At 38.5% G+C, this 23,753-nt stretch overlaps 1 protein-coding gene across 1 annotated transcript; it reads left to right on the forward strand.

Annotated features, from left to right (window-relative positions):
* Positions 1 to 710: 710 nt before the first annotated feature.
* Positions 711 to 4,267, forward strand: LOC110694738 (rac-like GTP-binding protein RHO1). Its single transcript, XM_021871912.1, has 8 exons — positions 711 to 936; positions 1,207 to 1,483; positions 2,649 to 2,736; positions 2,825 to 2,934; positions 3,027 to 3,090; positions 3,412 to 3,476; positions 3,566 to 3,631; positions 3,726 to 4,267. Exons 2-8 carry the CDS (start codon positions 1,385 to 1,387, stop codon positions 3,825 to 3,827), a joined length of 594 nt encoding a protein of 197 aa, XP_021727604.1. The 5' UTR covers positions 711 to 936; positions 1,207 to 1,384; the 3' UTR covers positions 3,828 to 4,267.
* The last annotated feature ends 19,486 nt before the right edge of the window (positions 4,268 to 23,753 follow it).

The following is a 23,753-nucleotide window of genomic DNA, read 5'->3' on the forward strand; positions in this document are numbered from 1 at the left end:
TTCACTTATGGCTTCAAACTACTTTCAGAGTCTTGATGTCTAATTTCCAGTTTTCAAACTCGTGATTTCCGTGTATTGAGCTGTTGTATTAAGGATGGCAATGATTGAATGGGATGACGAAAATTTATTGTTTTAAAAACTTTGATGAGTTGAGTTATGGTCGGTTCAAATTCATTTGCGAAGTAAATAAGTCCTTAAGTAGCTTCTACAGTTCTTAACTCCTTAAGAATTGTTACAAACTTAACTCCTTAAGTAGCTTCTGCAATTCTTCTTCTTCAGAAAAAAAAAAAAAAGTAACTTCTACAAAGATAATTTACACAGTGATTAATGTCCTATCTGCCAAAATTATGCTTGACTACTTAAAAATGTCATTATAGAAGTCAATGCATTTAGTAACAATCAAATTACAAAAGTCAATGCATCTACACGTGGGGGTATTGGGACATTATAACCATACAATTTCTCATTTTATGGATTGAATATGTGATTTTCCTAGGATTAGTTATTAATTAACCCCTAGCTACAAAATCGACAATTAGAACACCGGACTAATATTCGAAACTTGATGACTCAAATTATTAATAAATATCATCAAAATTAACTCATGAGCTCTCTTAATAGATTTTAAAATTACGAGTACTCGACTTGATCAAACTTCACTTGACCAACAAGTAAAAGTCACATAATTTAAATAATGTCTCAATTTACATAAAATCCGATCTATCTATCCTAATAACACAATTGTCACCTCTACGCCTCGCCTATCTTTACGGTAGTTATGCAAGGGGGATAAAAACGAGAGGAAAGAGGGGAAAGGCGTGGGTAGTAAAGCGTAAAACACGTTAGAAGAAGAAACAATCACCCACAAAAAATTAAAAAAAAACACACATTATTCATTCATTGAACGCTTCAACGGCATTGTTTCCCGGTTCTCAGGTAACTCCTCTCCTTTCTTCTCTTTCACCTTCTCTCTCTCTCTCTCTCTTCTTCAATCTTCTTCCCCCAATTTTTTCTCTGATTAATCTTTATTACCAGATCTATTCACATTAGGGTTACATTTTTCGTCATTTCTTCCTCTCAATTTTCTCCATTTTCATCCACATTTTCATTTCCTCAAATTAGGGCTCCTATTTTCTAGGGTTTAGTTTTTGTTTTTGTTGCGCAATGTTTGATGTTGTGATCGGGTTTCAATTTCTTCTTTTACAGGTTCCTTCATGTGGTGTTGTAATTGAGAAGCGATTTTGATTTTTTTTTTTTAATTTGAATTTGAATTTGGGGGAAAATTAGCTTTGTTTTTTTTTTTTTTTTTTTTTGATTTATCAAGGTGGAAATTGAGGGGGTTGAATTTTGAGGAGGAGAAGAAATCGTGATTGTTGAAAAAAAAATGAGTGCTTCGAGGTTCATAAAATGTGTTACAGTTGGTGATGGTGCCGTTGGTAAAACTTGCTTGTTGATTTCTTACACCAGCAACACTTTCCCTACGGTCTGTTTCTCTCTCTCGTTTCGTAATTTAGCTTCGATTTCATGGAAATTATTTGATTGTTTTGTTAAATTCGTCTCGATATACACTTTTAAAACCATTTTTTTTCTGTTATGTAAGGTTAAATTGTGCTTTGGGAATTGTTTTGAATTGTGTGAATTATAGATTTCATGTGGATTGTTTTTGAATTTTATTGTTGAATTCCAGCAATTCTGCAAATTAAAGGAAAAAAACAATTACTTTGGTAATGATTGAATTTCTAGTTTTATTAAAGAATAAATAAAATTGGTGCAATTGAGTACATTTTAGGTTGATGCAAACATTTAAAGGCAGTTTTAGGGGAATTCAGTCATTTTCTAGCTTGAGGATTGTTAACACTGTTTATAATTTTGATGATATACGAGTTTAGTCATGAATAGCATGGTTGATTTATTTATTATTTTTTTTAGTGTAAGGAATTTCTGTGGAGGAGGCGAATTGAGCGTTTGGTTTAGGATTGCCGTTTGTTTCTTTCTTTTATGCGAGCTGTATTTATATAGACAGCTCATTTGAAGATCGGATTCGAGTTTTGTGATAGAATGATTACACAATCATGGATCTTCCTGTCAGGGATATATTTCTGGTTACCCTTGCAAAGTAGGAGATGTATTAGTTTCTCGTAATTGTGATTGTAGTTTGCACCTTTGCTTCTTCTATTGTAAGTTATTTAGTTTGTGGCCGGGAAGTTTCTGTTTAGCTGGATTTGATGAGATTATTTGTTTTTGGCAATATCTTGCTCAGAATATTCATATGATTTGTTCTGTCAAATTCCTTGGGTTTCTGGTATACCTCTTTTGATAAGACATTCTGTTTCTAAGGTATTTCTTTGATGTATTGAAATCAGAGTATTCTGCTACTCTGATTTCCCTTGGTATCCATGTTTCATTTACGTGTTTAAAACCATCATCAGATATGACTCTAAAGGGATTGCAAAATAACATAGAAAACCTGACGTATCCATGTCTGATATTCTTAAATTTGTAAATAATCTGAATATCATCAACATAAATCGAATATGAAATATAATGCAAATAGTTTGTGAAATTGTGCTGAACTCTACTTCCCAAATTGTTGGTCCTGTTTTGCCATTCCTTTATTCTCTTTAAATTTAAATCTTTGATTGGAACAGGATTATGTGCCCACTGTCTTTGACAACTTCAGTGCAAATGTCGTCGTTAATGGGGCCACAGTTAATCTGGGGTTATGGGATACTGCAGGTAATGGCGTTATATCTGCTGATTAATCTCTTTGGTTGTGTACTTGATTATTCTCTATGTACGACTCAAATTGTTATTTGTGTTACAGGACAAGAGGATTACAACAGATTAAGACCTTTGAGTTATCGTGGAGCAGATGTTTTTATTCTTGCTTTCTCCCTCATTAGCAAGGCTAGTTATGAAAATGTTTCTAAGAAGGTAAACATTGTTTGAATACTGATAAGGAAGCATTTATGTGAATTAGACCCTTGGTGTTTGCTAATGAGCTTTTGTGGCCACTTAATTTTCAGTGGATTCCCGAGTTGAAGCATTATGCTCCTGGTGTCCCCATTGTTCTTGTTGGAACAAAGCTTGGTCAGAATCATACTTATCTCTTTTATTTCATCATTTTGCGTTTCTGTCTTATTCTGTCATTTCTTTTTTGGAGTAACACATCCAGAAGTTCTGATCACCCTTGGAAATTTAGATATTATTTTATGTTATCATGGATTATACTCTTTGAGTTTTGATTTCGGTAAATATGTGGCATTTTTATATCTAGTTGGTTGAGAATTTTTCTGGTTTTTGGAACCTGTGTTCACTTTTTGCAAGCTTAATTTGCTGTTTCTGGAAAAGGGTCTTTTGATTTAATTTTCTGACGTAGAAGTTATTCCTACTTTTGATGCATGACATTAGATCTTCGGGATGACAAGCAATTTTTCATAGATCACCCTGGTGCAGTTCCAATCACTACAGCTCAGGTAAAAAAGAATTGTACTCTGCATATGTTTCCCTATGGTCTATAATGTTTAGAAATCACAAGGACCAAAATATTTCTGTTATTGTTCAGGGTGAAGAATTGAGGAAGCTGATTGGTGCTCCTGCTTACATCGAATGTAGTTCAAAAACACAGCAGGTGAGTATTTGTTGTCAGGTTGAGATAGTTTCACTTTCCAACTTGGTTGTGCCTTTTGAGTCGCTAACTTGTGAACTTTGAATTAAATATGCAGAATGTCAAGGCAGTTTTCGATGCAGCCATTAAGGTTGTGCTTCAACCACCAAAGACAAAGAAGAAGAAGTCAAAGGCACAGAAGGCTTGCTCCATATTGTAATTGTGTCAGTTGTAAAGAGAAACAAGCCCTAGTTCGAGCATTCCATCTCGCGTTCGACCTTTTGTCTTTCACAATCAAGCTTGAGGATGCAGGCAGGCTTTTTTAGCGTATGATTTCTTACTGATTGTACTTGGGTTCTTTTGTGGAGCATCAGGTTGTTTCTTGTTGCTTTCTGGCATTACATTACCATCTAATTCGTGGTTTTGGTTCAGTCTTTATGTATTAAATATAAGGTACTGGAAGATCCCAGTTTAGGAAAGGACCGATATTTTTCCCCCTTAACCCTAGCAGAGCAGTTTAATTCATTTCTTCACAACTACTTGTTATGAAGATGATTGCCTCTGGCTACATTTTTTATGTCTCTTTGATTTCTGTAGTTTAAAGTTTAAATATCGCGCTATTTTTCAATACGATGTTTTTCTTTGCTCCCCTTTTGATTAGTTGATGCTGGAGTTGGTTTCCAAACAGTTCATAGTTGTTGGCTGAACCACTCACCTTTTGGGAATCTTGTTGGCAGAGGTTGACTCCAACTAACATTGTGTTGGTTGAGCCACAGAATACAGGTATAATAATTAATGGTGATCATGATAATTTGTGTATGACATGATTAGATAGATTGTTAATGTAGAATATTTGGCTGTTCTTGGAATGTTGGATTATGTTGGCTTATTCTATTAGCCGCCCACGTTCTTCGTTGTTGATTTTCTGAAATGCTCATATTCTATGGCCGATTTTACATGTCTGAAAAAATAATATATTTGCAGTATTGTATGGTTTTCCATGGTAATTAAAAATGTTTAAAAGTGATCCGCTTCCTATTCTGGGCGATGTGATGATAACAAAACGATTGTGATTGCCCCCAGCTGGCGATTGAGTAATCTTTGAATGACCTACTCGATTCTACCTTTCATGACCATGTATTATTGGAAAAATTATGCAGTGGAGGCTTATACAGATGCTCGGGAGCATTGTGCTTGTCTGCTTGAAGTTCCGATTGAGTGTCTAGTCTGTTCACCCTCTGGTCCTAGCTTTTATTTTTCTTTTTATGAGGAGAAAAATCCTACTAAACTGGTACTTCACATAAGTCAACCAACTTAGCTACATGAGGTCAACACTTGAGAGTAAATGGAAAGGTAATAGAATCACCTCCCCCCATCCATATATAGATGATGGGTCTCGAATTTGTAACCATCTAGTCTTGGACGGTCTTATGAATAAATTGTTGGATCATCTTATGGCAAAATGGAACAATGGCACCAGCCATCAGGTTTGGTAATTATCAACAATCTAGTACTAGTAGTATGTACTGTTTAGATTAGCAAGATAGCTGGATTAGCAATTTAGCATAGTGATGTTCCTTAGTTGGATCCAAGCTGTGGCCTAACTTAAAAATAAAGGTTGAAGCTGGACACGTATGCTCTTGAGACTGGCTAAATAAGGCTCATTTTGATTGGCTGAAGTATCAACCGCATACCAAGTTTTGACTATTCTATATTTCTATAGGCAGCCAATCATTCAATCATTTTCCTAAAAGTCTAAAACCAAAACGAAGTATATCCTAAGGACAATGATTAAAGAACATATGTTAATTAATGAGGGTGTAATTATCCACATCATTGTTATACAAATTTTGCTTATAATAATCATTTACTTTTCAAAGGTTGGTGTTTAGAAATCACTATTACATTACTCTATATATTATATGAAGTATTATGTTGTGTACAATAAGGGTGTGCATGGGACGGGTACCCGTACTATTAACATTATCGGTTCGGGTACCCGATAACTAATAACACTAAAAATGATATTCATTACCCGAACCGATAAGTTCGGGTACCCGGATTTTCGGTTCGGTTATCGAGTACCCAATATGATCATGACCAAATTACTAATAATTATTAATCATTTAAATTATGAAGTGATTACGAAGTAAAGTAAGAGTTTAGATTTTGGATAAATAGATTTAAGTATGGAAAAAAAAAATTGCTTATCAGAACGGATCGGGTAACCGTTAATTTTAAAATGATACCCAATAACCGTACCCGATAACAAATTATCGGATCTGGTATTCGAACCGTTATGGTTATCGAAACGGGTACCCTAATTTTCGGTTCGAATTTTCGGATTTTCGGGTTTTTGGTTTTTCAGATAATTTTACTGAGCCCTACATCTACTTCCTTCAACTTATATTGAGAAAATCTATTCCACAAACCAAATACAAAATCACGACCTCATACTTTGTACTCCGTATCTAGTTCTTTAGGAACAGTGGCGGAGCCAGGAATTTCCGACTGGTGAGTCACAATCGATAACCAAATATGTAAAAAATTTTTTTTACCAAAATTCCGAAGAAAAATTATTTACAAAGATCATCCAAATAGAAAATTGACAAGATTACAATACTAACTAATAATTAACAAGCTTAAAATTGGCAAGACTAAAATCAACAAACTAATAATTAACAAGCTAATAATTGACAACATGACAAGCTTTTGGGTTATTAAAAATTGGTTGTATAGCCCAAACAAGCTATTGTTTTTAGGTTATTAAAAATTGGTTGTATATGAAAACGAGAGTTGATTTAACAATAATTTGACAAATGAGGTAGAGTTGCTATATTTTATTTTGTGAGATCAGAGTAGCATGAAAACGAGTGATGATTAAACAAATGATCAAACGAGCTCGATACGACATGTTAGTAGTTCCTTTTTGAAAGAAACCTATCATTTCCATCACTTTATTTCATAATGTAATTTCTTACACTTCATTATTACCTTTTCAAAATTCTCAAGGTGGCAAACAAACTAAAAAGAGGATTGGGTTGTACGAGCAAAAGGAGTTCCAAATTCCAACAAAATTGGGCCCAATGGACCCCTAGTGGACCATAAGAAGCTCATTAGAAAGATAGCAGTACAGAAAACATGAAAAAAGAATGATTGTTAACCTCTTTTTTGGGCTATACAAACAATTTTTAATAACCTCTTTTTTGGGCCCTGGTGAGTCATTTGACCCACCAGGCACAAGGCCAAGTCCACCCCTTTAGGAATAGTACCCAAAATGAGGAAACAAGCCTCTACACAAACCTCTTATTGCTATTGTTCTTGCCCTTTTAGTGAGACGTGAACAGCATTATGATTAGAGAACGTAGTATTCCTAATCATCTAACTTATTTTCTGGTAGCCCCAACCTTATGGAGTATCATATTTGCCTTTAAACACCTTACATTATTTATGCTCACACGTAATTATATCATCACTCTTTATAATTGCTTTCAATAAATTATAAACCACTAAAATAATATTATATTCATTCACTCTTGTAACTAATATAATCGTAATACTAACAAGATTTGTTTCTGTTTCAAAAATTAAAAAACAAGATTTGTTATCAGCCAAAGTTGACTTAGCATTTAAAAAATCAAAACATTATTTTCACCTCATATAGTAGTGGCCTGGTGTAGATTCAAACCAAAAAATTATAAAATCCCAAAAATCACTCTTCTTGATTCAGCAAGCAATTAGTATGGGACAGAATTTTGTTGCCGCTTTACGCTGCTGCGACTTCATATTGCAAGCCCTGCATTGCATCGTTAATCTGCGTCGCAACCTCGAGGGTAATACTGTTATAAACGGAATTGCACAAATAAAATAGTAAGAACAATGTTACCGAGAATAAGACTGAGTCGCGGACTATGTTGCTCTCTTTAGAACATTCGCGGCACTGCCTCAAACTTGTGCAAGCAGCTCGTACCAAACCGGATGCCCCCAGGATAAAACAGTCTTTCACAAGTATAAAATACCGGCGGTTTTGCACCGAACCACCGGACAACGGAACACCAGAAAATCAGAAAGAAACTGCTCGACTGTTTTGAGAGGGAGAGAAAATATATTTTGCAAAGTGGTTTTCTGTATTTTTTCGTGTGTTTAAAAACAAAGCTGGAACCGTCCTTTTATAGGTAAAGATACGTAACAGCTTAAGCATGAAAACGGGAGAAAGATTAGCAACGTTTACTGCAATTAGTGTATCCGTTAAGCAAGAATCAAGGCATTAAATCAGTGTAACGGTGCAACGTTTAGCAGTAAAACAGCAACGAGAATCAAGCAATGTAACGGAAAAATTTAAACCAAAACAGTAAAACGTTTTGTAACTGAATATTAATCAAACCGGTAACAAAAATTAAGTTTGTTTAATAACCCAAACCCAAACCCGAACCCGACCCGACCCGACCCGGCCCGGCCCGACTCGGTTCGGTTCGGCGCGCGTGTGTGTGATATATGGTTTACCATATAGGTCCTCCCTCTCCACAAAATGTGGGTAGCCCAAGGGCCACACCCCTTTAGCCCACTCTCTATATTATAAAGAGAGTAAAACTCTCATTTCCCACCAATGTGGGACTTTGAGTTTTTTTCACAAAATTCACACACTACACACTTGTTGTTCCAACAATCCCCCACTTGAATTTTTTGAAAACATTTTCGAGCAGAATCCATACATATATAGGTTGCGCATAAACAGAAGTGTTTTTCAACTTGAACTTCTACGTAGTGAGTACGATTCAGATTCAACAAGGGTGACTCGAAGTTTTGAACCCTATCTCTGACAAAGTACCACACACAACCTACTCTTGGTGTTGTTCTAGACCCGTGCTATTTCGGCCATGCACGTCTATCCCAGTGTAGTGAATGCTCTAGAAATGCTGCCACACATTTCATAGGAAGCGGCCTAACTTCCACATTCACATAGGTGAATCTATCAAGAGTACTCCTGTAGCTTGGTACTCCACTCCAAATTGGAGTATAGATTTCATTAAGAGATCCTATTAACTCATCCTTGATCGCTTCAGGAAATTATGTCTTTTGAACATATTCAACTCATATCACACCATAACTTGTTATTACCCTTTGAACCTATTTCTTGGGATCTCCAGTTCATAGGTTGGGTTACCATTATGTGTGGTTCATTTCAATGGCAATAGTCCCATTTTCTTAGAGGAAAAATGGACTTTCTCCCTAGCTAATCCTTTCGTCAAAGGATCAGCCAAGTTATTCTCAGTGCGTACGTGATCCACTCTAACAGCTCCGATAGAGAGATATTCTCTCACAGTGCTGTGCTTACGACGTATTTGTCGTCTCTTACCGTTGTAATAACGGTTCTGAACTTTTGCAATAGCCGCGGTACTATCGCAATGGATCAAGACAGCCGGTAATGGCTTTTCCCATAGGGGAATTTCACCTAGCAGGCCTCTTAACCAACCTGCTTCTTCACTAGCCATAGCTAGTGCTATCATTTCTGACTCCATGGTGGACTGAGCCAAAATAGTCTGTTTCTTAGACTTCCAAGATACAGCTCCACCGGCTATAGAAAAAATATATCCACTAGTAGCCTTAGAGTCATCTGATAAGGTGTTCCAGTCAGCATCACTATAGCCTTCTAGTACAGCTGGAAACCTTTCATAATGCAACCCTAGGTTCATGGTCCTCTTAAGGTATCTCATGACCCTTTCAATAGCATGCCAATGCTCATTACCAGGACAACTAGTAAACCTGCCTAACAATCCCACGACATAGGCAATGTCGGGTCTAGTACAATCAGTGGCATACCGAAGGCTACCAATGATGCTCGCATAATCAGATTGCCTTACGGCATCACCAGTGTTCTTAAATAATTTAACACTGGAGTCATAAGGTGTATTAGCAGGTTTACAGTCAAAGTAACCATATTTCTTTAGGTTTTTCTCAATGTAATGAGATTGATCCAAAGAAACTCCATTTTCTGTCCTAGTAATCTTAATTCCAAGGATTACATTAGCCTCTCCTAGGTCTTTCATGTCAAACTCAGCATTCAACAATAGCTTTACATCATTCACAACATGAATGTTCGAGCCAAAAATTAACAAGTCATCCACATATAGACAAATTATAGTGCATATGTCATTCTCAAATTTTACATATATGCATTTGTCACTACCATTTATCTTAAAACCATGTGAGATGACTAAGTTATCAAATTTTTCATGCCATTGTTTAGGTGCTTGTTTGAGACCATAAAGAGATTTATCTAGCTTACATACCAGATGCTCTTTTCCTTGAACAACGAATCCTTCCGGTTGATCCATGTAGATTTCTTCTTCCAATTCACCGTTCAAGAATGCAGTCTTTACATCCATCTGATGTACTACAAGATTAAAAACAGAAGCAAGAGATATTAGTACTCTAATAGATGTTACTCTAGTTACAGGTGAATAGGTATCAAAGAAATCAACATTCTCCCTCTGTCTGTAGCCTTTAGCTACCAAACGGGCTTTGAACTTATCAACAGTCCCATCAACTTTCAGCTTTCTCTTTAGGACCCATTTGCAACCAATTGACTTGCAGCCTGGTGGCAACTCAGTTAGATGCCAAGTTTGATTAGACTCAAGTGAGTCCATTTCATCGTTCACGGCTTCTTGCCATAAATATGCATCAACTGAGGTTAGAGCTTCTTGGAGGGTAGAAGGATCCTCCTCTACATTAAGAACTACAAAGTCTGGGCCGAAGTCTTTTGCTACTCTAGCCCGCTTGCTCTTTCTTAGTTCGGGTTCAGCATCCAATTCTTGTGAGTTAGACCTGACTTTAGGAATAATAGAGGTGGACGAACCCCCACTATTTCTAGATTTAAAAGGAAACCTGTCCTCATAAAAATCAACATCATTAGATTCAATAATTACACGAGCATTTAAATCAAAGAATCTATATGCCTTACTGTTAATAGCATATCCAATGAATACACATTCATAAGCTCTACTAGCTAATTTAACTCTTTTAGGATCAGGAATCCTAACATATGCTAGACAACCCCAAGTTCTGAAATAAGAAATGTTAGGTCGTTTATTACGAAGTATTTCATAGGGAGAAACCTTACTCTTAGTCTTTGGAATACGGTTTAAGACATAACAAACAGTTAGTAGAATTTCACCCCACCAATGATCAGCAGCACCAGAATATAAGGAAATAGCAACTACTAATTCTGTAAAGGTCCTGTTTTTCCTTTCAGCCTTTCCATTCATTTCTGGGGAATAAGGAGTTGTCCTTTCATGTATGATACCATGTGAATTATAAAATTCTACAAAAGCATCAGTATCATACTCAGTTCCACGATCACTTCGTAATCTTTTTATTTTCTTGTTAAACTGATTCTCAAACTCTGTTATAAACAACTTAAACATTTCAAAAGCATCACTCTTATTTTTCATCAAATAAATACAAGTATAATCAGAACAATCATCAATAAAGGTGATAAAGTATCGTTGTCCATTTCTGGTCAACGTTCCATTTAGTTCACAAATATCCGAATGAATTAAGTCTAATGGTTCTGAGTTTCTAATCACTGATTTATGAGGTGTTTTTGTAATCTTAGCCTGACTACAAGAATCACATTTGTCAAAGTCATTGAGAGAGATATTTGGAATAAGGCCTAAATTGCTCATATTTTTTATGAGTCTTTTGTTCACATGACAAAGTCTAGTATGCCAAACATTAATAGTAGAACACAACATATAAGCGGAATTAGAAATTTTATTAACTTCAACATTCAGTTTAAACATGCCATCAGTAGCATATCCTTTTCCTACAAATATTCCATTCTTAGTTAAAGTAAACAAATCAGAACCTATGGTTTGTATAAAACCAGCCTTATTGAGCAAAAAACCAGAAACTAAATTCTTCCTCATTTCCGGAGTGTGTAACACATCTTTCAGAATGAGAGTCCTGCCAGAAGTAAACTTCAACTCAACATTTCCAACACCAGCAATGTTAGTGGAATGGGAATCACCCAACAATACTTTCTTATCATCGGTCTTTTCAGTGTATGTTTTAAACATTCGACGATCATAACAGACATGGCGTGTGGCACCAGTGTCTATCCACCACCCATCTGATCCACCAGTAAGGTTGATCTCAGTAATCATAGCCACAAAAGGCTCTTCAATCATGCTAGCCTGCGCAGGCACAGGGTTAGGCATGTTCCTGCACTTTCGTGCCATATGGCCTGGTTTTCCACACCGATAGCACAGAAATTGACCAGTACCATTCTTAGGGGGTTGAGACTGTTGTCTTCCATTGTTCTTTTGAACATTCGGTTTATTGAAGTTATTCTTCCGGTTCTGAGGTTTGAAATTCTTACCAGCAGGTTTAAGTACTGCAGCAGATCGCCTAGGAGCATTATTAGCAGAGATTTGTAAAATCTCTTCCTTTAGATCCTGTTTTCTGGATTCTTCTTCTATACGTAGCCGAGTGATCAAACTCTCTAAGGAGAATTCCTTAGTCTTATGCCTGAGATTATTTTTGAAATCTTTCCAGGAAGGAGGCAGCTTGTCAATAATAACAACAATTTGAAATTGTTCATCAAGGGCCATACCTTCGGAAATTATCTCATGGGCAATTTTCTGAAGGTCGTGAGACTGCACTTCTACGGACTTATCATCAGTCATCTGGAATTTTAGGTACCTACTGACAGCATACTTTTTGGCACCTGCTTCTTCAGTATCATACTTTTTTTGTAGGGCATCCCACAAATCCTTAGCAGTATTTTCCATATTATAATAGTCATAGAGGTTATCAGACAGACCATTAAGTATATAGTTTTTGCACATGAAATCAGTTTCATTCCAGGTTTCGATTTCACTATTTAAGTAAGCTAATTCATCTTTAGGAGCATTATCAGGAATAAATGGCCGAGGGGCTGTTAAGGCAGAATTAACCTTTTTGATAGTTAAGAAAAATTGCATTTTTTGTTTCCATCTTTTAAAGTGAGCGCCCTCAAAACGAAAGGGCTTGTTAAGGTCAGTAGACATAGTCATTTCTTCGGTAGACATAGTGTTCACGAAGGCAGAAACGATTGTTCTAAAATTGTTATAAACGGAATTGCACAAATAAAATAGTAAGAACAATGTTACCGAGAATAAGACTGAGTCGCGGACTATGTTGCTCTCTTTAGAACATTCGCAGCACTGCCTCAAACTTGTGCAAGCAGCTCGTACCAAACCGGATGCCCCCAGGATAAAACAGTCTTTCACAAGTATAAAATACCGGCGGTTTTGCACCGAACCACCGGACAACGGAACACCAGAAAATCAGAAAGAAACTGCTCGACTGTTTTGAGAGGGAGAGAAAATATATTTTGCAAAGTGGTTTTCTGTATTTTTCCGTGTGTTTAAAAACAAAGCTGGAACCGTCCTTTTATAGGTAAAGATACGTAACAGCTTAAGCATGAAAACGGGAGAAAGATTAGCAACGTTTACTGCAATTAGTGTATCCGTTAAGCAAGAATCAAGGCATTAAATCAGTGTAACGGTGCAACGTTTAGCAGTAAAACAGCAACGAGAATCAAGCAATGTAACGGAAAAATTTAAACCAAAACAGTAAAACGTTTTGTAACTGAATATTAATCAAACCGGTAACAAAAATTAAGTTTGTTTAATAACCCAAACCCAAACCCGAACCCGACCCGACCCGACCCGGCCCGGCCCGACTCGGTTCGGTTCGGCGCGCGTGTGTGTGATATATGGTTTACCATATAGGTCCTCCCTCTCCACAAAATGTGGGTAGCCCAAGGGCCACACCCCTTTAGCCCACTCTCTATATTATAAAGAGAGTAAAACTCTCATTTCCCACCAATGTGGGACTTTGAGTTTTTTTCACAAAATTCACACACTACACACTTGTTGTTCCAACAAATACCATTTGGAATGCGCAAAACAAAACTCCCGCCCCAATTATATTCCTCCACGAGTCGTCTTGCCCAACGAGTCGTCGCCAAATCGACGACCTCTAGCACTCGGGCCTTCCGTATCTCCATTAAAAACATGGTTCGAATTCTTGCCATAGCCTGAGTGTTGCCATATTCATTCCTTTGAAGTTGCATTCCCCTTAGGTGGGCGTCGTTGAGACGCTATTGTCGAGATTTCCCAGGTTGGGTTCTTGGGACGACTCTAGAATGGCGTTTAGTAGCTGTAATTTCTCTTCCGCGATCTGACCCCTCTGTTGATTGTTCGCTCCTTGACCAACCCTTCTCTCCCACGCGACAAGTGCCTCCAATAGACGACCCTGTCTCTGCCCAAAGGTCTCTTCCAACTGTTGAACATTAGGAGGTGGGTTTCCTGACATTTTTGAAGAGAAATTGGGGAAGAAATAGAACAGAGAGTGATACTGTTAAGGCTGTATTTTGCAAATATAACAGAAGAATAAAGAAGGATAGAGAGAGAAGAAAGAAGAGGAGATATAGGGGAAGATTATGGTGTAATTTTATATCCATATTCACTGCATTACAACCTTAATATAGCCGTAAGTGCTCCTTACAAGATTTTTTTCATAACAAACTTATTACAGCTCATCCATCAAACTCAGTTTGCTATAACAACCAGCTAAACATAGCCGTTTCTAATATTCTAGTGGCCCGGGGAAAAATGATAATACTTTTGTTGAATAAATCATTTGTATTTATAATTATAAATATTTACGTAATTTGTTAATTAATAAATAATTTTACGTAATTTGTTAATTACTAAATGGAAGCCCGTGCAATGCACGATTTTTTCATCTATGATTTTTAATTATTTAATTTATTGTATTTAATAATTTCAGACAAAATTATAAAAGTTTAATATTTATTTTTTTACTATAATTTATAATGAATTTATTAAATATAAATAAATTGTAAATATGATATTTTTTCATCTAATTCGTTTTTACTGAATTCATAATATTTAAATATAAATATTATTAAATTGTAAATATGAATTTATTAAATATAAATAAATTGTAAATATAAATAAATTGTAAATATGAGAAAGGAAATATTGATACTCATAATATTTTTTATTTAAATAGAATATATTTAAATAATATGTAAATTAATTAGATGAAAGCCTACGCAATGCACGGATTTTCATACATATATCATTATTTGACTTATTTTACAATTTAAGTATTTCAGACAAAAAAAATAAAAACAAATAATAATTTAATTAAAATGATATTGTCAATTACAAAAGTATAATTTTTTTAATGTAATTTATATCGCGACTTCATTTATTGTTGTTTTGTATTTTATTCGTTGTTCTTAGTTATATGACAATAATATGATATCTTTCAAAAAAAAAAATTGTAAATATGATATTTCATTGATTACATATTAGGATAAAATCTTTAATGTGAAAAGATAATAATTTTTTATTTTTAAAATAATTTAAATCCTAAATCATTATTCATTGCTTTTTACAATTGAAATTAAACTCTCAAATTTATATATCATTATGTATATTACTTGTGATCTCTTGCTCTCTAACAAATTATCTATCTTTTAGAATTTTTAGACATAAAATTTTTACAGAAGGTAAAGTTTTTTATCGGGTTAAAAGTTTTAAATTTTTTTTATGAAAAAAACATCTTATAAATCGGGTATTTTGATAAAACCATTAATTTCATAAGATAATTTTTATTTTTTTTAATAATTTAAATCCTAATATCCTACGGTTTTTTATACATAAAATCTCATAAACATAATTTTCGTAATTAGATTATACTCATAATATTTTTTACATTAAAAATAAAGTTATTAGATGTAATATTTCGATGTAAAAAAAATTTGTATTAAAAAAAAATTCGATAGGATCACCAACTTAGTTCACACCGATATCTCTTCCATCTAATAAAAGTGGATAAATAGAATATGTTAGAAAAAATAAAATTTATATAAAATTAATCTTTATAGTCTTATAAAATAAATTTAAATATTTACCAGAAAGTGAATAGTTGTTGTGAAATTAATCTAAAAATTGTAATTATACAAAATTAAATTTATGCATTGGAATTTTTTCACCTAAATGTCACAAATTAAAATTTATCTTATAATAGTACGTATATAAATCCTATATCTAAAGATGATTATTTTAAAAGATAATTTTTAGTTTTTTAAATAAATTTAATCCTAATAAATCAATATTCGTTGTTTTTACTTACGTGGAAAAATTCTTAAATCTCATTCACCAATTTTGTTTAGGTGGCAAACAAATTTTTTAATTCCAAAATAAAATAGAAATCTAATTTTTAATTGGTCGAAAATATACCTTTACTTATGTGGCGCTCCGAATGCTCTTGAAAAATGTCTACTTTATTTATATATATTAGATTTCATTAATTATTTTAATTGCATTATTTACACTTTTTCACTATTCACACACCTCTTTTGAATCTCTTTTGTGATTTATTCGTTAGAATATTATATTTTTAAATAGTTATATGTGATAATTTATTTCATGATTTATCAATTTATTACATGGTTATGACACACACAAAATGTGCATAATTACACTTCTACATTGAAATCCTTCTTTGATTCATCTCATTCTATGAAAGAGTATTAAATTGACTTACTTGTTTCAATCTATAATTATGAGTGAGAAATCAATAATAATCATGTTTCATAAATGTATCATCTCATAATTAAATTATCATTTATTATCATGCTTGTAAACATGTCATTAAATAGAATTTATCAAACAATCTAAGAATCATAATCTTCTTATAATGATGACACTTTAATTTTCAAAGTATATAAAATACCTATTAAGATACTATGCGAATATTAAAAAATCTGTTTCGGGGTTTTCTGATGTCCTGCGGGAGAGTTACAATTCCGAAACTGGAACCGTGCGCCTGTACCTGCAAAACAACGGAGACTCCGGGTGGTGGGAGCTCCGCCTCCGACAATCAAGTTAGTACTTGCTTTAGGAGTAATAAATGCGGAAAAAGGTAAAATGTTTTCTCTAGTGAGAGTAATTAATTGGCGTAATCCTCTTTAATGAGGATTAATGAAGGTATTTATATGCCTTGGGATACGTGCTAGTCCTAGGTTTAGGTCAACCTAGGGCTGATTGGGCTTCCACAAGTCTTTGGGCCTAGGTGGCCGGCTTTCCCACTTGGCATGGGGGAGGACACGTGTCGTGACACAACTGGTCCTTGGTGGACTGATCATCACCTAACGCATGGCAGGCTCCTGTTGGCCCACGTGGCGGACACATGGCAGAACCTGGTTGGTCCACTTGTCAGTCGGTGATTGGTAGGGAAAAATCCCTTATCATTTGCCCCTCACAGGTGGCACGTGACTGTTCACATGTCATCTGTGACAGGTGTCGGCCTGTAACAGGCGACGGCCTGCTACAGGTGTCGCCCTATGACGGGCCGGGCGTTTTTCCAGATCATTTTTTGAATTTGGAAGCGACTCTTCGCATTCTCTTTTTCCCTATATAAAGGCATGTTGACCAAGTCTTTTGTTCACGTTTGCGAACTTTTTCAAGAGAACTCTCGGACCCCTGAACTTGAGCTCTGACACTTTGCACTTTCTGACCTGCCAGGACGACTGTTTTACTAGGCGCCTACTTCATCAAGATCTTCAGAACTTAAGTTTCAGGTAACCATCTGTTCCTTTATTCTTTTTTGCTTTTACACTTTCTTTCTTTTTGAAAATGAGACCTCAAAAGAATCCGGCACGGCCTAGGTTAGCAATCAGCCGGTCACCGGGGACGGTTGAGTCTAGGACTAGGGGTGCCGACTGCCCTGCGGTACTTCAAACTTTGCGCAAGTCCCGGAATCCAACTGTCTTTGTATCTATGCAGGACAGTATGGCAAGAACAAAGAAGACCAAGATAATAGAAAACTCTGATGGCTCCTCTTTCTGGGTTCCGATTAGTGAAACATCGGACCAGCCGCCTGATACCGCAGGGACCCAAGGTGGACCCTTAGCCGAGAGCTCTGAGGAGGGAGCTAAGGTAGCTCCTTCTCACTTTACTGTTGACCTAGCTAGTCACCAGACGGCCCCCGAAGAAGAAGAGGGTTCGGCCCCCTCAGGGAGTGGGGAGGAGTCGGACTCTTCTGATAGCGAGTTTGGCTCTAGCTCGTCGAGCCGCCTATCCATAAGCTCAGAGGAGAGGCATGCTCGCTTGCATGAGGCAAGAGCTTCTCATGCGGCTGAAAAGGGAGAAGGCTGGTCGGAACCATCCGCCTCTCATAGGGAGTTGAACACCCCTTATTACTGTCACGTACCCAAGGGCCGGATCAAGGCCATGAAAGAGCGAATAGACACCTTTCTTTCGGACCATACGATGGGTCCGGATTATCAAGTATTTGTGCCGGATGGCGAGGACACAGTCGTCTGGCCCGAGGGCTCCAGCTACGGGGACGTCTGTTTTGGCTGTTACGAGGCGGCCATCAAAGCTGGATTGCGATTTCCCTTGCATCCGACCGTTCAGCAAATCCTCGATGGATACGAGGTGGGGCTTTGGCAATTAGCCCCGAACTCCTGGTTCAACATCCTTGGCTATGTAGTCGGATGTGAAATGCATGGGGCGGAGCCGAATTTCGAGGCGTTCGCCCATATGAACTACCTCAGCCGGACCCCCAAGGCAAGCGGTACCGGCTGGTACCAAATAACGAGTCATAAGGGCTACCTCATGACCAAGGGCAAAGAAAATAAATGGAAGGATTGGAGAAACACCTTCCTCATCATTTCCTACCCAGACCGCCTGCTGAACAAACGCTACAATAGGTGGAATAGGGATCCGCCTCTTCTAGCAGGCGGTCGCAGCATGCCGCTTGTCCCCCTCAAGGCCAGGGAAGAGATCCTGGACCGAGGGCTTTTTAAAGTAGAGATTAGGGCAAACTCTACTACTAGGGTGCGAGAGCAGGTGCCCCTAAACTGCGTCCCAGAGTTTCAATGGCTCTATGAAGAGTTTTTCTTGGCCGCTTATGGCCTTAGAAGTCGGTCCTCCAGAGGTAGCCGACCACTTGAATATATGTACCCTTCAAATTAATTTGTTTGAAAATTTTTCTAACTTTCGTGGTTCTTATTTGTAGCTGAAGCTATGGACCAAATCTCTGCTTCCAAGAAGGCGGCTGTTATGCTGCGAGCCTCCATAATGCAACAAAAGCGGACCGCTTCTGATTCTCCTGCCAAGGAGACTCCCATAGTGAGTTTCGATCCTTAGAACTTGTCTTTGAAAGGCTGCTTAATAAATATTGACCACTCGTCTTTTTCGCAGTCGGGCACTTCCAAGCCCTCATCCTCCCACCAACCGGACTCGAAGGTTCGGAAGACGACTGGTGGGAGCACCCCTGGATCTGCCAGGAAGCAGTCGGCCACCCCACAAAGTGTGGGGAACCCACCACTTGTTCTCAATCGGTCGCCGAGAGGTATAGGCTGTTCTGCCAGACTTAGCTTATTTCCTCGTCGCTTTCTTCAAGTTTCTGATGTTCCTCTTTGTTTTTGATGCAGGCGGCCCTACAGAACCGGACTTGGTCCAAATGGCCAAGTCCATGATTAAGGCCTTCCCTCAAGAGGAGAGGGATGCGGTCAAGGGAGTCGGCACCCTTGACCTAGACGACATCATGGGTCTGCTTTCTGAGGTAGACTTAGAAAATTTTTCAATTTGATTTCTTTGCATGCAGCCTGCTATTCTCAAATCTGACGCCTGTTTTTCCCTTTTTTCAGACCATGTTGAGAGTACACGGCCTTCGAAGGCCGATCAACGCCAAAAACAAAGAGGTAAAGGCTGCTAAAGCTATGGCCGCCTCTGACGTTGATAAGGCAATGTTTCAAATTGCCCAAAATGAATTTTTGACAACTGATATTCTTTATTATCAGGCGCAGGCCACTTCCACTATTCGCGCTGAGTTGGAGGCGGCCAAGAAGAAAAACAATGAGTTGGAGGCGACTGTCAAGAGTCTCCGAGATGAGCTGAGGCCGCTTAGGCAGAAGATGACTGAGTTCGAGACCTTGGAGTTAGCTTCTGTCAAGGAGCGCCTGCAACAACAGGAGAAGAGCCTCACTGATGAGCTCTCGGCCAAGGCCGAAAAAGAGAAAATGGAGCTAGCCCAAGCCATGATGGAGGACTCAGCTCAAATCATGAGAATGACTTGGATGGCTCTCTTCTCGAAAGCTCATTATGCCGCATGGGAGAAGAAATTTGTTGCTTGTACTGAAAAGTACAACCAGCAAATCATGAAACAGGCGGCTGAAGAGGACCAGGCGACCGAGTCCAGCTCAGAAGAGGAGGTGGAGGACGTGGCCCTGCGGCCAATTGAGGTAGATGCATCTAAGGAAGCTGCCCTTGATGCCGAGACCAGTAAAAAGGAAGCCTCTCAGAACCAGGCGTCCCTTACTGATCAGGCGGCAGTTAATACTGAAACCCTGCCTCAACCTTAAAGCTTTTATATCTTTAACTTTTCTTTGGCCTGCGTGCCGTTTATTTTTGTATCTCTTTACCCGGCCAAGGGGCCGGGGTCTTGAATATTTTGCCGGTCTTTATGGCCGGCTGTTTATATGAATTCGGCGACCATCTTTTTGGTCGTCCTTGGTTATTGAATTTCGAATTTTGCTTTGTTTTCGAATTTTTTGCTAAGTGTCGAGGATCCTTGATATCCACTTGCATGTCATACCGACTGTTTTGTAAGCCAAAAGTTGCGAACAGGTACAATGTAAGGGCTGCCTATGCCCCTGGACGACTGGTTGTCTTAGTTCCAGGTTAGGCGATCAGTCGGTTATTTATCCAGTCGGACCCCAACATATTTTAGGCAACACGTTAGGTTTGTTTAACTTGAAACAAGTTAGAAAGGAACAGGCTGCTTATAACTAGTCCGCCTGTTAGTGAAAATAGAAATAATTCTTGAGTCCTTGCTTGCTAAAAAGCAGTCGACCCGTGAACCAGCTTTTCAAACATGTTTGGTTTGAAAAGAAATCATCTTAGCAGGGTCGGGATACGAGAGCTCTGGTTCGCCTTTAGGCAGGCAGACTCATCATACCTTTGGAATCCTGGCTAAGTATGAGAGAGTGATTATAGGTAATCTTTGAGGTTACTCACTCGTCATTTTTATGTTTGAGTAGTAGGGGCACCAAACAGCGTAGGCCGGCTGGTCCCCTTGATTCACCAATTTTGTTGGTTATTTACTCAAGATGCGATAACCTAGTAGGAATAGGGGTTTGAATGCTCCTGTTTAAGAAACAAGCGGTCTATTCAAAAACCTTTTAGGTTTCAAACCAAGTTTGAGGGAGTGACTATAAGTTAACGTCGGTGTTACTTAGTCGCCGTCACTTTTGTTTGAGTTGTAGAGGTACCAGGCGGCGGAGGCCGGCTGGACCCCTTGATTCACCGATGTTTGTTGGCTATTAACTCAGGAGGTACCGACTGTACTTATCCCAATTAATACAGTCGGTTATCCGACGCGGATGTGAACTGCTAACACTTGTTTGGTCAGTGATAGAGTTATCCTTGTCTCAAAAACGGCTAAGTGGTCGTCCTTGTGGACAGTCGTATAGGTGTCGTGTAATTAGTTTATAGAACAATGTTCCACCCAAAAGGGAGCTGCTCTCTGCGACGAATTTCATCCGAATGGATGCCGCCGGACGCCTGCTATGATGTTGGGACAGGTCGGATTAGTTTTTTTTTTAATTTTTTTTTTAAAAAAAGTTGGATCAGTTGGCTGGGCGCCTGGTCTGATCATTTTGGCCATAAGCCTTAGGCAGTTGAGAGTAGCCACCTGTATAGGTACAGGCGGCATGACCCTCTTTTTTGAATGCGTATTTGAAAAGTATGGAGAGTAGCCGACTGTTTTACCAGTTGGCATGCCCCTCTTAGTACAAAATAGATGAAGTGAAATAGCAAACTTTTATTAGTAGCTCTTGGCTATTTACATCATTCAAAAATAATACTTTTTGAGATTATCTACATTCCAGGTTCGAGGCAAGGGTTGGCCGTCTGGTGTTTCCAGGTGGTAGGTGCCGTCTCGAACCTCTTCATAAATTCGGTAAGGTCCTTCCCAGTTGGGAGTTAACTTTCCTGACTCATTAGCCCTACCGACTGCTTCCATCTTTCTTAGTACAAAATCACCCACTTTGAGTGGACGCCTATGCACTCTTTTATTATATGACCTTGTCATTCTCAGGCGGTAGATTTTGTGGCGTAGGGCTGCATTGCCCCTTCTTTCTGGAAGTGAGTCCAATGTCAGGCGCATGGACTCCCAGTTCGCCTCTTCGTCATATAGCATTACTCGAAGAGTCGACTCATAGTGTTCAATTGGAAGAACAACTTCTGCACCATAGGTTAGGAAGAATGGAGTTTCTCCTGTCGCCCCTTTTTCAGTCGTCCTAATGGCCCAGAGAACATGTGGTAGTTCATCTGCCCATAGGCCGCCTGCTCGTTCAATCTTCTTCTTAAGTCCGTCTGAGATGATCTTATTGAAAGTTTCTACTTGGCCGTTTGCAGTGTGATATGCCTTAGTCTCCCAACCAACTTTTGAGAACAGGCGTCTCAAATTGGGGACCATTATCAAAAACCATAGACATGGGCACCCCAAACCAAGTGATGACATTTTTCCAAATGAATGAAATCACATCCTTCGTCTTGATTCCCTTAACAGCCTCAGCCTCTACCCATTTGGTGTAGTAGTCGACTGCAACAAGTATATACTTCCTGCCGCCTGTAGCAGGTGTATAGGGACCCAGGATATCCATGCCCCACTTAACAAACGGTAATGGACTATGGATGGCAGTGAGATCAGTAGCCGGTCGGTGAATCAGTTTGCCAAACCTTTGACACTTGTCACACTTTTTCACCATCTCCATGGCGTCTGCTTCTAAGGTAGGCCAAAAGTAACCCTGCCGCCTTGCTCGTTGAGCAAGCGACCTGCCGCCCACATGGGAAGCGCAATAACCGGAATGAAGGTCTTCTAAGACTTCTCGTCATTTTTCTGGGGTAACACATTTCAAGAAAGGTTGAAGGTACCCTCTCTTGTGGAGTTCCCCCTTTATCATCTCGAAATTGGACGCTATCTTTTTCAGTGAGACCGCCTGGTAACGATCATCCGGCAAGGTACCGTCTGTTAAATATGCCCTGATTGGGTCCATCCAGGTTGAACTTCGATCTAGAATTCCAATAGGGTCTTCTTCAATACTTCTTTTCTTCATAACCTCCAAGAAGACAGTTCTTGGAGTATCACAGGAGGCCGAAGATGCCAACTTTGAAAGAGCATCCGCCTGGTTGTTTTCAGATCTTGGTACTTGAGTCAGATGAAACTCTTCAAGGGATTTGACTGCTTGTCGTACCGCCTGCAAATACTTGATCATGGCCGGATGGGTTGCTTCGTATTCGCCATTATACTGGCTCACTATCAATTGTGAGTCAGAGCAGGCGTCTATTTTTCTTGCCCCAACCGCCTTGCACATGCGGATACCGGCCAGTAAAGCTTCATATTCTGCCTCATTGTTCAAGGCTTGGAAGTTGAAACGTAGAGCATACTCATACCCATCGCCTTCTGGCGACCGACATATGACGCCTGCTCCACTACTATTTGAGGTGGAGCTCTCGTCCACATAGACCTTCCAGACTTGGTCTGGGATTTGAGAATCAGAGGGCCGAGTCATCTCTACAATAAAATCAGCAAAGGCTTGACCCTTTACTGCTTTCCTGGGCTCAAATATGATTTTGAGGCTCTGAATCTCTATTGCCCATTTGATCATCCGGCCTGACGACTCCATGGTTGTCAGTGGCCGCTTGATTGGTTGATCTGTATACACGACGACTGAATGTGCCAAGAAGTAAGGCTTCAATTTTCTAACGGCCATGAAGAGAGCAAGACCAAATTTTTCCACTAAGGGGTACCTTAACTCGGCATTTTTCAACACATGGCTGACAAAGTAGACTGGGAGCTGGCAGCCGTCTCTTTCAGCAAGGAGGACGGCACTTAGAGCATGGTCAGATACTGCCAGATACATGTAAAACACTTCTTTGGGCAAGGGACTAACCAGCCTTGGCAAGGAATGCAAGTGAACTTTCAGCTTTTGGAAGGTCGCCTCAGCATCCGGGCCCCATTCAAACCTTGCCTTCTTCTTTATTGCCTG

This window comes from Chenopodium quinoa, unplaced genomic scaffold (assembly GCF_001683475.1).
Source record: "Chenopodium quinoa cultivar QQ74 unplaced genomic scaffold, ASM168347v1, whole genome shotgun sequence".
NCBI lineage: Eukaryota > Viridiplantae > Streptophyta > Magnoliopsida > Caryophyllales > Amaranthaceae > Chenopodium > Chenopodium quinoa.